Here is a 12,821-nt window from a genome sequence, read left to right as displayed (position 1 = left end):
GAACACTGGAGACAGCTGAAGGCAATTTTAAATGGCAGCTCTCTAAATCAGGGTTTCTTAAATTGGGTTGCCAGAAAGTGTCAAAGAGTCTCGTAGGAGGCTCAGTGAGGGGGAAGGAAGGCAGGGGGGAAAGGCTCTCACTGGCGGCAGGAAGCGGAGTGCCACAGCTGGGAGCTGGCGGAGTAGAGCCGGGCTGCTCCGCTTCCCGTCGCTGCTGGGGGGGGTGGGGGGAGAGGGAGAAGGAAGAGGAGGATCCCTTCCCCCAAGTGACAGGGCTGGGGCCGGGGCGAGGGAAGTGGGGCAGGCTGCTCCTGGCCCCCCGCTAACCCCGGGGGCACTCTGGGCCTGTGGGCCCCCCAAAGTGCCCCCCCACAGCTCCTGCCTCCCAGACCCTGGGGCCCCACACAGTCCCCCTGCAGGGGGGCTGCGTAGGGCACCCAAATGGTTAGGGACGGCCCTGCACAGGGGCAGGTCCTTCAGCTCCAGTCCCCTGGGGCTGGCTGGGCTCAGCTTTCCACTCCAGGCACTGTAACCTGGTGCATGGGATCCCAGTGCTGTTCAGGATTGGCCCAGTTGCCCCTTCATCATTATGACAAGGGTCCGGCCAGCCCAAATTTGGGCGGTGGTGCTGCAACCCTATGCACCAAGTTGCAATGTCACTTTCACAAATTTGGCCCAGCCCCCATTACAAGGGCTGGGCCAACCTGAGCAGCGCTGTGATCCTGGAAGTTACAACACCCGGAGCGGGGAGTCAAGCCCAGCCAGCCCCAGGAGACAGGTGCAGCAGAAGCCACCAATCTGGTACACAGAGAGTATTTATTTAATACTTATGTACTTATTATTACATTACTGTGTATATTATGTATTGTGATTAAGAAATATTTGGTAATCCATGTTTTTTGTACTAAAGATATTTACAGGGTCGCAACAGGCCATCAAGGTTTACAAGGCCTGAACCCAAAAAGATTGAGAGAGACTGCAGGAATCCTGATAATTGAGTACTATCAGTGTGAATAGTTTGGGTATATGACCTATTCAAAAGGAAGTGAGGGTGAGGCAGAAATTAGACTGAATGAAGGCAGCCAAGTAGGAACTGGGGGTAAATTTTTTTTTTTTTTTAAAGTACCCAACTTTCAAATCCCACTTTCAAACATGATGTTGGCCCCAAGCCCAAATTTTTAGATGTATTTAGGCATTGCGTTGTAATGTGTAACTTATTTGGGAGCCTAAGTCTCATTTTCAAAAGGAATGTAGGTGCCTAAACCAGTTACACGTGGCACAGAGGAGCGCAGCAGTGCCTAACTACCTTTAAAAATCTGGGCCCAAGGGCCAGATTGTAAATCTAAAGATATAGATAGATGCCTACCAGGAATGAAATCAATGGGAGTTAGACACATTAGGTACTTCTGAAAATCCCACCGAGCACCTACTTGAATCTTTAGGTGCCTTTGTGCCTAAATACCTTTTTGCCTTTCGAAAGCTAAGACCTACTGACTTTCAGTAAAGTTAGGCTCCTAAGTGCCTATGTCACTTCTATAAAAGGATAAACTGCTGAAAGAATTAACCTAAAAAGTAAACCTAAATTCCCTTTTCAGAAGGCCTGGAGGTAAAACTGTCAACTAGGCCCAACACTAAAATCTATCAACAATGGTTTGGTTTGAAAAGGCATGGTGCAGTTCACACTGGGGGATGTACCTCCCTTGTTCTGCCTAGTCTGAAATTCACAAATATCCAGGACTACTTTACAGCAGAAATATCTCGATACTCATGCAACATCCTAAGCTGTTTGTTAAAGAACTGCTTCTCTGGACAATCCATCAACAAGGTTGTTACTAATTTAGACAGCTGATACATTTCAAAAAGAAATTCATATAAAAAAAATGTTAAAATTAGCATTAGTCGTGCTTATGAAGCCAGGGAAATAAGAGTGTCCATTTGCTGGCTTGGGAAATGAGTATAATAGTACAAGACCCCTACAGAGATTTGCTGCAAGCCTTAAGGAATGTTTGTAACGTACTTCGACATCCTTGGAAGCAAGGTGCTATAGTTGTCCAAAACATTCTGTTACAAATGGAATAATGTACCTTGAAAGGAAGAGGTCTCCCAAGAGACTTCTGCAGCTTCTTTACACCAACAGAAATACCAGCAGGACTGGCCAAACAGCTCTGAATCTGCTGTGAAACAGACTGAATTTCCTTGGAAACCCTTCAAGTAGAAAGGAAATAAGTTTTCAACAAGTTCAAGAGGGTAAAGGCAAAAGGACATGCAATAAGAACAAGAAAGTTCCATTTTTTGGTGGAGTATAGGAGAAAAAAGTGTGCTGGAGAAAATTACACATAGGTACATCTTCACTGAGGATAGGGCCAATGCTAAGAAATGTCAGAAGTTCTAAAACAAACTCATTCAGCTAATACACTTGTGCTTGCAGTGAGAGTGGAACATAAACATCAATACTTGTGCTTACAGAGTAAATGAATCTGATCAGTTTTAGCTGGTGTATTTTAAAAAGAACGCTAAAGTAACTGTTTAATATGGCCACATATGTAGCAAAGGGGCCCCGGGCGGGGAGGGGGGGGAGGGGTGTGTGCGCACACAACCCTTCCAATTAATTGCATTATGTACGAGCTAAACAACCTACCTGTGCTGCTCATGTCCAGTCAGCATCTGGGGAATTCTGTTGATTAAATGCTTCACAACCCAGTGCCAGTGAAGCGACAGGAGTGCCAAGCCTGGAGAATCCACCGTCAGAGTGTCAGATGCTGCCCAAAACCGGTCACGCCACAGCAAGCAGTAGAAGATCTATAGGCAAGTCAGGAAAGTTATAGCCTTCCCATCTCTGAAGCCTGGCATATTACAGTACATCTTGCATTGTAGTTGGGGCACTGATGTTCCTAACTCTGCTGCTCTCATAATTAGACAATATTATGTTTTAAATCAAGAGATTTGTCCTCAACAGGTTTACCTATGTGTTCTAAAAATACTAGCAACTGTAGAATCCATTGTTAACTGATCCCCATCAGTGTATGGAATAGAGCACAAAGCAAGATGGACCTCCTTCAAGGATTTTACAATCTAAATTAGATATGGACAACACACGAGATGAAGAAAGTAAAGCTTTAAAGCAACACATTTATTGCTGTGGATTGACTTTAAAAGGCTTTGTTGCAAGAGGCTTTAAAACAGAATCTAGATGGAGCGGGAAACTGTTTGGTACATTATGGGAGAAGGAATTCCAAGTATACAAAGTGGCATGGAAAAAGGAGAGGGCAAGAGAGAGTGAAAGACACAAAGGCTATGTTAAAAGGGAGTTTGGGGGTGTTAAGTAGGTAGAAATGAGAGCAGAGATGTAAGAAGAAATAGACTTGGTCTGGTATGAGAGGATGAGAAACCTGGCCTTGATGTAGAAAGTGAGAAGAAGCCAATGAAGGGATTTGACGATGATCTGTGTGGTGGGAAATTTTAACAAAAGCATTTTGAACTGTTTGAGGTGAAGGGAATAATGAAAGTATGTTGAAAACCTACATGCTATCTTAGAACAGTGGTGTTTAACCTGTTGTCTGCAGATTCCCTAGGGTCCGCAGACCATGCTTACGAATTCCAAAGGCGTCCTCACATCCATTTGAAATTTTTTAGGGGTCCGCAAATGAAAAAAGGTTGAAAACCACTGTTTTAGAATAAAGAGTGGTGTATAATGAACACAACAGTTTACTATAAATTTGCAGATCAGCTTAACCCCTTATACCTGACACTGTACAAACGATCACATTCCACATTCTAACTACAACCCTGCCATTTATTTCAGAGTCCATGGGACTAAAAATGGAGAAGCTCCTCCAGAATTCTGGATCCTAAATAATTCTAGTTAGAGCAATTTAAAAACTCTACTCACCTCATGTACATTGTCATCTGTTAAGGTCACTTGAGAAGACTTCACCCAGTGCAACATAAAGGAATCCCAAAGTTCAAAGAAAGCAGCAAGATTGGCCACAATAGCATGTGGAAGAGAGTTATAACTCCCTGGATCTTGATTTAAAGATTAGAACAAAAAAAGGGGTAAAAGTTATAATATTCCGTCTACACAAAGTAACACAGAAGAGTTAATCTCTGGCCACCATATCTCCCAGTTACTGCGGTCACCGCTTAAAAACTTCACAGTTTTTACTTGCTACATATTTCCTCAGTATCTGCAGCATTCCCTATTACTTCTAAGTAGGTAGGCTAGGGAATACTGCAAATATGGAGGCAACACTGATCAGTCAACTAAAGGCAATTGTGAAGTGAAAGTCATGTTGTGACCGACTTTCTTCTGAGGTGGAATGCAAACTGTAAACTGATAAAATTGCAGGACTGAAACTAAAGTTTTTCCTGATATAAAAAATCACTAGCCACAGATCCCCTCTCTTTCCCTTTATTACATGCAGTTTAATTTCTTCTCTGCCAGGGGAGTTAAATACATCCAGTGAGATCATGTGCCACCAGCAGTGAAACAGTTTGTGTGTGTGTTACACTGGGAAAGTTCAGAAAGGGGAATTCTTCATATATAATCAATGATACCATGACAAGAAATAAATTGTCAATTGGGGAAGTGACAGCATCACAGATCAAAAAGGTAAGACCCAGCAGATTTTAGCTACATAGATCCTCCTCTCTTCATTTGTCATTCTTCTCATCTGGCCGTCAAGTCAACTTATTGCAGTTTCTCAGTGATCCAGAAGGACAATGGTCTTTAGACCACAGAACAAATGTAAGCTTTGATATTTAGTCAATTTTTGCCCATGCATTCTCTGGAGAAGCACAAATAAAATTACATTAAACCTGCTCTATGCAGTTGGCTAGGCAAAAATACAGAATACATGATTAAAAATCTAGTAGGCAGAGTAAATGCCAATTTTACTAACCCGATTTTACAAAATGATGCTGTATTTAATAAAATAATTTTAATATCAATTTAGAACTCTGTTTAAAATAAAACCACAATACTAGTGCCTAAAAGTTGCTGTATGAGACACTGATTGGTGTTTGCAAAAAGAACAGGAGTACTTGTGGCACCTTAGAGACTAACAAATTTATTAGAGCATAAGCTTTCGTGGACTGTAGTCTCTAAGGTGCCACAAGTACTCCTGTTCTTTTTGCGGATACAGACTAACACGGCTGCTACTCTGAAACCTGATTGGTGTTTGTCATCAAGTCTTTCCACTTAAACTACAAATGCACATTGCTCGTGTTGCAAACCAAAAGGAAGAAGCTTTACTCCTTTCCAATTTCCACTAAACACCCTTTTTATAGTAGTTACCAATGAGGGCATGCAATGTCACTCTCTCTACACACATACATATTTATTATCCACACATTCTCTACTCTACTAGAGGGGCGTACCTACTCTACTAGAGTAATATTTTATGTTACTATAGCTCTGGTCTGCATGCCTTACATAAATGTATAAAACTTTCACACATACAATGGGCAGTATAAAATCATGCTTCGGGTAGCTGAGCTTTTATAACTGAATCCTATCGAACATTACTATTCTTTTCTTAGGGTACGTCTATACTTACCTCCGGGTTCGGCGGTAAGCAATCGATCTTCTGGGATCGATTTATCGCGTCTTGTCTAGACGCGATAAGTCGATCCCGGAAGTGCTCGCCGTCAACGCCGGTACTCCTGCTCCGCGAGAGGAGTACGCGGAGTTGACGGGGGAGCCTGCCTGCCGCGTGTGGACCCACGGTAAGTACCTTGTAGTTCGAACTAAGGTACTTCGACTTCAGCTACGTTATTCACGTAGCTGAAGTTGCGTATCTTAGTTCGAACTGGGGGGTTAGTGTGGACCAGCCCTAACTCATTAAACATATTATGCAGTAAAAGAAACAATGAGATCATCAGTCCTACCTTTATGGAACTCTAGAGACATTCTTAAGGCACTAGTTCTCAACTTTTTGCTAGTAATCAAGTTCTTCTCAATATAGCTTCTTTTTTCCCGGTCAAGAAATAATATTGCCCTGAATTAAAAACAACATAAGGGCGTTAGGAGAAGTTGGACATGACCAGCTAAAAAGCCTCTATACCATATCAGGGAGGGCAAAGCATATTAGGAGATTTGATATCTCAGTATTAACTATCTGAAGTGAGAATCGAAGGTCTGAACAGTGACATGTCAGATAGCTTAAATTTGGCCTGCAAAGGATGTTACATTGAAAATTCAATTTTTAGACTTTTCCTGGAACACAACAAAATATTTTTCTGTCTATTCACAGCTTAGACTGGATACCTCAAAAGGAAAGGTACTCCGCAATTATGCTGCAGAATCCATGCAACTATAGGTGATTATGTGGGAAGTTAGCATTTGCCAGGTGGCAAGAACCATCTTTTTACTCTGAACTCAGTTTTACTTTATAACTTGCCCATTCACCCCTTTTTATTTAAACGAAGAACAATAGTAGCAGACTAGTTCCTTCCCTTCCTACAAAAAGGTGTTTTGAGTAAGTCAGTAGCATCACAGAACCACTCCCATGCTTTCTGCTTCTTCCTCTGGTTCTATTTTTTGGGGAGGGAGTATTCCAGCACAACTGCTGCTAACTACCATGTGCTCTTCCCCTATGCCATCAGCAGAGGGGCAGTCTCCTGCCTGTCTGTAACCCAAGAGCAAAAGCAGGTGCTGAAGATTTAGATTTTCAAATGTTATAGCCAAAAAAATCAATATCTAGCATTTTAGACCTTATCTGTCAAATTTTAAGCAAAATGCTCAGCAGGAACATTGGCAATAATCACAACAGCATAGGCTAGAATCACAATGTAAATTTCACAAGCCACCAGGCTTCCAATCTGCATTTTTCTTAACCCACCGGTTTGCTACAGACATCAGAAGGACAAAAAGTTGATCTGTGTGTTCCACTTCTGTGTCAAAGTTCATTGAATTTCTAATGATATTCAAAAACTGCATATTCCATCTTGGATCCAGTGGCAACACGTGTTCATCTGGTAAGGCAAGCAGTTACAGAGAAAGACAGTGTTTTGCCAAATAAAAATGGTATTGCTTTTCTTTCTCCACCCCTCCAAGGAATGATTAGTGATTTCCATCAATGTAATGAGAGAGACCACTAGCAGAACTGGGGTATCACCGACTGCAATGGACAATTTCAGCACGGAAATAAGACTCATGAGGTCAGCTATTCTTTCAACTATTTCTTAATTTTGGGGATGGGACAATGCTCCAGTGCAGCCATGTGAGAGGAAGAGAGGTACAGTGGGAAAGCCCCTTCCCACAGAGCACCCACATAGAAGGCAGCAGTAATTTGACTGTAGACCGTGGAAGCACAGTGGTAAGTGTGAGGTGGTCACTGGTTAGGGCACCAGACGGGCACTTCAGATTCAGTTCCCTACTTCACCACAGACTTCCTGTGTCACCTTGGGCAGGTCACTTAACGTCTGTGCCCCAGTCCCCATCTACAAACTAGGGATAACAGCAATTTCCAATGCTCCAGAAAGTTTTTGCCATCCCAACAGGCATGCCTTACTAAGGCATATTACTCCTAAGGAGGTGCACTTCCCGGCCTCGCCTTGCACAGCTCTAGATTAAAGCCATTTCCTTATCATTCTTTTGAAATCTATCCATTCTTTGTCCGTGAATTCCTGTAAATGCCAAATGTTCACTGAGACACAAGGTGGGTGAGGGAATATCTTTTATTGGACCAACTTCTGTTGGTGAGAGAGACAAGCTTTTGAGCCACACAGAGCTTTTTCTCAGGTGTGGGAAAGGTACTCAGAGCGTCACAGCTAAACACAAGGTGGAGCAGACTATTTAGCATAGGTAGGTAGCCCATATTCTAGGGGACATTCAAGGTGGAGTGGCCTGTTACCCTAACATACTAACCACGTTTTTCAACATTACCTACTTCCAACCAAGAGAGCCACACATGTACTGTATAACCACTTTCAAAATATTTCAGAAGGAACCACACTCCAATTTAAGGCTAATTCCAGTGAACTTCACAATATTTTGCATATCACCAATCCACCCAACTTGCAAGTTCCACTTTCAGAGTCATAATGCATAACTATTTTTGTTAAGCAGATTTTCCCAGAGAAGCTGTGACACATTCAGAACATAATCTGCCTTCAATCTTCACTCCTTAAAAGAAAAACAGGATGCACAAATGACTGGGGGAGTGGAGGGGGGAGAGAAGAGGAGGAAGAGGAAGCAAAGGTACCTGTCATGTTTGGCTGTAGCAACTTGATCACATTACTGATTGCAGCAGAGTGGGGACTGGAGTAGAAACTATTCAGCGATGCAGCACCAGCTTCTAGTTGAGTGCGCACTGAATCTGTAGGTGAGAATAATAGTTAAGAGTGTTTAGCTTTGACGGTACAAAGCATAGTTAGTCAACAAAAACACTCAAGATGTGCCAGCCAAAATCTCCTCTGCCCACTTAAGGGTTGCCCTCTTTCTACACTAACTACAGATAGCAGATCAGTCTTTCAGAAGGCCCGTAACAGCGTGCACTGCAGCAATCTGATCTCATTACTACATCGGCTTCAAAAGGTATTTTGAGATTGATTGTCAAACAGATAAAGCAGTGTACGTGACAGTCACGACACAAGAAATCGACACATGGGAATTTCCATTTACTTCTACAATTTTTAGAGTCTGGTTTTCAAAAATCAATGCAAGTTATGTATCTAACTCCCATGAATTTATTTATTATCCATCACTGATGTTTTCTACAGAATCTAACTTTCAAATAATTTTCTAGACATTTGCAATATTTTCTGGTTACAATTTCAGATTATTAATACACACATGGTTGTCTGGAGAAAAACAATAGCATCAAGAGAGTGAATCCCATCCATTGCAATGTGATATTAATGAATACTGGGATTTTCAAAGGAGCCTAAGGGAGTTAGATACCCAAATCCTATTGAGCATTTAATTCCCTTCAACTGGGATTTTCAAAGGAGCCTAAGTCTTTAATTATGATGATAATTTAAATGCCAGCATTGTGAACTATTACACTGGTGACAGTCTTTGCAAGCACGCACAGTTATGCGGCTTTCCCCTGTGGTTGTATGTTCCATTCATGTGAAAGGATGTCCCAAACAAATAAGGCTGCAAGGTTTAAATATCCAAATACTCTAGAATAGTTTGTTTTAATCTGGGAGGGGTTAGCCACATACTAGCATTTTCAGTCTCAGGTGACTTTTGCAGCCTGCCTGTTGCTAGAAATTCTAAATTATCTAGTTCAATTAGGTAAATGTAACAAATTAATTTACAAAAAGCATTTCCAAACCTACGGTAATTAAACTAGTCTATCAAATATTTATTGCTTTTTGGTCTGCAATGCATGCCTCCTTCCCATCTAACACTCACTATTTTGAGTGGTTAGACATCACACAATCTCTGGAAAACCCCAGTTTCGCAGAGTTTCTCCAGCTGTCCTGCTAATTTATTGAAGACTAGGCAATCTGTAAACATAATTGCATCATTGTACAGTTTTTACTGCTGCTGTGAAGGAAAAACAATGGAGAGAATTAAATCACTCTGTGATAAGTATAATAATTAAGAATACCACCTACCAAGCACTTGTGGTAGATTCTTGGTTAAGTGATTAAGCCATCTAACTCTCAACAACCAATCTTGATTGGATGCCTTTTCTATGAACAATTCAACAGAAGTAGATAGGACTTCAATTTCATCTGTCCAATAGGCATCCATCTGAACAGTACTGAATCGGAGACTCTCTGAATTAGTGGATTGCATAACTTTCTGCAAATCTTGCAGAGTAAGTGGTAGTGTTCTGAAATGAATGGAAATAATTAAGGATAAATACATGACTAGAAAAAAAAACTCCATAATTCCAAAATGAGTCAATTCTCAAAGTCAAATTACTGATAATTACTATGTAAAGTATCACCAAATAACCTCCACAATTTATGCGAAGTTATTTTTGCCCCAAGTGGGTAACTATTTGAAAATATCCCTATTTTCCAAATTCACTTCGCTTTTGTTTTTAGTAGAAGCTTATTTGGATTTTTAAATCCACTTTCCCATTTTTAACCGAGTTTAAGATGTTTACTACCAGCAACTCAGTATTAAGGTTACTTCATACACATACATGTCAAAGCATGGAGCTTTAGAGGAGAAATTACGACTGAGTTCCTGCACCAAAGAGTCCACAATGTAAGAATACAGGTAAGGATGGGAGGCGGGGGAGGGAAGGGGAGAGAGAAGGAAGAGAGGACACAGGAGAAAAACAATGTTCCTTTCTGATTTTCAGATCAATATTTAACTTCAGCATGAACTTCTATGCCTTGCTCTGCCACTGACTTCTCACATGACATGGTACCTCAGTGCACCTAAAGACTTGCACAGGAAGGCACCATCCCTGCCACCAGGACTTTACAATACAAGTGAACACTAACTGAGGTTTTGCTTCAACATTGTGAAAGTTTGAAAAATTGGGCATGAAACGGACTAGAGGAGCTGTTTCATCTGCCCACCACATGCAGGACTCAGATCTGGCAGCTCCATTTGGACAAAGAGCTCAAAGTTTGGCTGTTCATCTGAAGCTACTGGACCAAAATCTCATAAGGAAATGTTCTCAAATATCACGCAACCCTCTTTCTGCCAGTTCAAAAGAACAGGTCCTTTTGTGATTATTTCTGTTTCTGGATGAAACCACAGAGTACAGAGCAGTGTAGTATATTCTAACCTAAAGTATTAGTCACACAGTTTTGAACTTCAAAGGGTTTGGATCCAAAATGTGTTGGGCCAGTTCTTGATTGGACTTATTTGTGCATCTCCAGTGTTGACATTTACTCTATGCTTTAGACCTACAATGGCCTCCTCCATTCCACACAGGACTTTTCTACTCTTCATTCAAACCCTTTCTTATAGGCTCTCTTTTCCACGATACCCAGCAACTAACACTTCAGAGTAAGAATGTGGGCACCCACCTTCCTAGTGTCAGGATATTCAATGTATTTGTTAGACTATTTAAACTGTAAGGTAGATCACTCGGTCAGGGCAGAAAGAACTGTGTACACTACTGGACCTTAACTAAATTAATTTGTAGGAAAATTGGGGCAGGACTGGGGAAGAGAATGAAAAGATATTTAAAATCTAGGATGACTTGCCTTGCCCATTTCTATATAAAATGTATAATTCTGAATATCTTAATCCAGATAAATCAGAACAAAACAAAACAGATATTGAGGGTTCAGAGTAAATGTAAAAGGTTAGCCACACATCCCTGACAGAAGAGCATTGTGGTGACACCATTTACTGATGGTGGGTACAGTAACGGAGTGTTAAACCTGTATTATTTGTTGCTCATTCTTTAACCAAAAAGTGTCTGTTGCCCACCTGCTGTTTTTCAGGCTCAGTCTGTTCAGACAATATGCTAGGACCTGTCCATCACTCTGGACTGTAGAAAGAAGTGAGTCTTCAGCTAGAAACAGACCTGTAGGTAGCGAGTCTGGCCACAATCCCATTGCTAGCAGGGAGTCACCCCAAGTTTCATGGGAAGTCAGAGCTGAAACATGCTTCATTACCAACTCCAGCACAAGCTAAAACAGAAGAGCATAGAGCAATTCAGCATTATGTATTTAAACATGCATTCAGATACTACTACTCAGGCAGAATATACATAATCTTACTTTGTTATAGATTTCATACCAAAAGATACCAAAGCACTTCAACCACAACTGAAACATATGACACTCAGCTGCTCTTAACAGCATATAATAGTGAACAGTAAGATAGGAAGCCAATACCACCATATTCAGGTGGAACTTCAGGCTGACAGAACAATTTCTCCAGGCTGTAATTTGTCAAGAGCTACTGCCTCTAACTTTTGCTTGAAGAGACACAGAATGTAAATAATAAATTAACAGATCTTACCTTTAAGTCTCATCTTAAGAGACAATGGTTCACACTGCAGAAGTGGAGTAAGGAGGCTAGAATCAGCTGGATTTCCCTGCTGGGGAATTACCTAGCACACAGGTTCAGATTAAATGCCCTATTCTACTGCATGCTCCCATGACTTCTACTGCAACCCCAGTTTTAGGGAAATGCCAGTGAGCAGGAAGAATGTGTCATGGATGGTGAAGAGGTAGCTGAAGTGCACTGTACACTTCAGCCATTCTGTGGCACAGAAAGGCCTCTTGGGAAACCACTGCAGTATGGGTTAAATCAGAGTCTTCCCAGGGGTACTCCAGATTACACTGGGCCAAAGAAGCCCCTAGCACCAGCAGAATCCAGGAAGTGTGAAAGCAGTTTAAAACTACCTTTTCTCTGCTCTCCATCAGGCTGCGACTCTTGACAGGTGCAGCTCAAAATTGGGGCCTGAAACTCCCAAGAGCACAACGCTCTCCAACAGCATGCGAAGGCCCTTCACAGGATAGAGTGCTGCTTTCAGAATCACCAACCCTCCTTCTGGCAGCATTCCTTTCTAGGAATTTCAATATTGTTGTCCGTTTGTGAAAAACACAACCCAGTTTTAAGAAGAATGAAATATTTACCTTTTGGTTCATCTGGGACTGTTGTGAGCGGACATACACTTCCCAGCAAGCTCTGTAAAAACTCTTCGGTAAACCAAGGCCTCGATGCAACTGTCGTACAATTAGTGTAGCAGCATGAATCAAAGATGACAATGACAACACAGAACCTGAAAAGGCACTGAATATTAATATCAGCCAGCCATTTTTGTAGAACATTCCAGATGCTTTAATTTGCCAACACCCTCCCTTCTGACCATGCTCACTTGTTGGGGGCACACACTATCATTCTATAGTCCCTTGCAGCAGAGCACCCAATATTAATTAATTAT

General features: G+C 41.6%; 1 protein-coding gene across 2 annotated transcripts in view; it reads right to left on the bottom strand.

The window, feature by feature from the left end:
* MDN1 (midasin AAA ATPase 1) overlaps window positions 1-12,821 on the bottom strand; it is a 168,427-nt gene that overhangs the window by 56,575 nt on the left and 99,031 nt on the right. For both annotated transcript variants that reach the window (XM_034766036.1, XM_034766037.1), the window contains exons 47-55: window positions 12,514-12,659; window positions 11,357-11,559; window positions 9,568-9,788; window positions 8,205-8,318; window positions 6,840-6,972; window positions 5,887-5,996; window positions 3,890-4,023; window positions 2,639-2,799; window positions 2,085-2,205 (exon numbers count right to left, since the gene is read on the bottom strand). In XM_034766036.1, coding sequence (XP_034621927.1) covers window positions 2,085-2,205; window positions 2,639-2,799; window positions 3,890-4,023; window positions 5,887-5,996; window positions 6,840-6,972; window positions 8,205-8,318; window positions 9,568-9,788; window positions 11,357-11,559; window positions 12,514-12,659 — 1,343 coding nt within the window. The remainder of the gene's footprint in view (window positions 1-2,084; window positions 2,206-2,638; window positions 2,800-3,889; window positions 4,024-5,886; window positions 5,997-6,839; window positions 6,973-8,204; window positions 8,319-9,567; window positions 9,789-11,356; window positions 11,560-12,513; window positions 12,660-12,821) is intronic.

This window comes from Trachemys scripta, chromosome 3, assembly GCF_013100865.1.
Source record: "Trachemys scripta elegans isolate TJP31775 chromosome 3, CAS_Tse_1.0, whole genome shotgun sequence".
Taxonomy (NCBI): Eukaryota; Metazoa; Chordata; order Testudines; family Emydidae; genus Trachemys; species Trachemys scripta.
The sequence above is the reverse complement of the archived record's forward strand: the minus strand, read 5'-3'. Positions and strand labels throughout refer to the sequence as shown.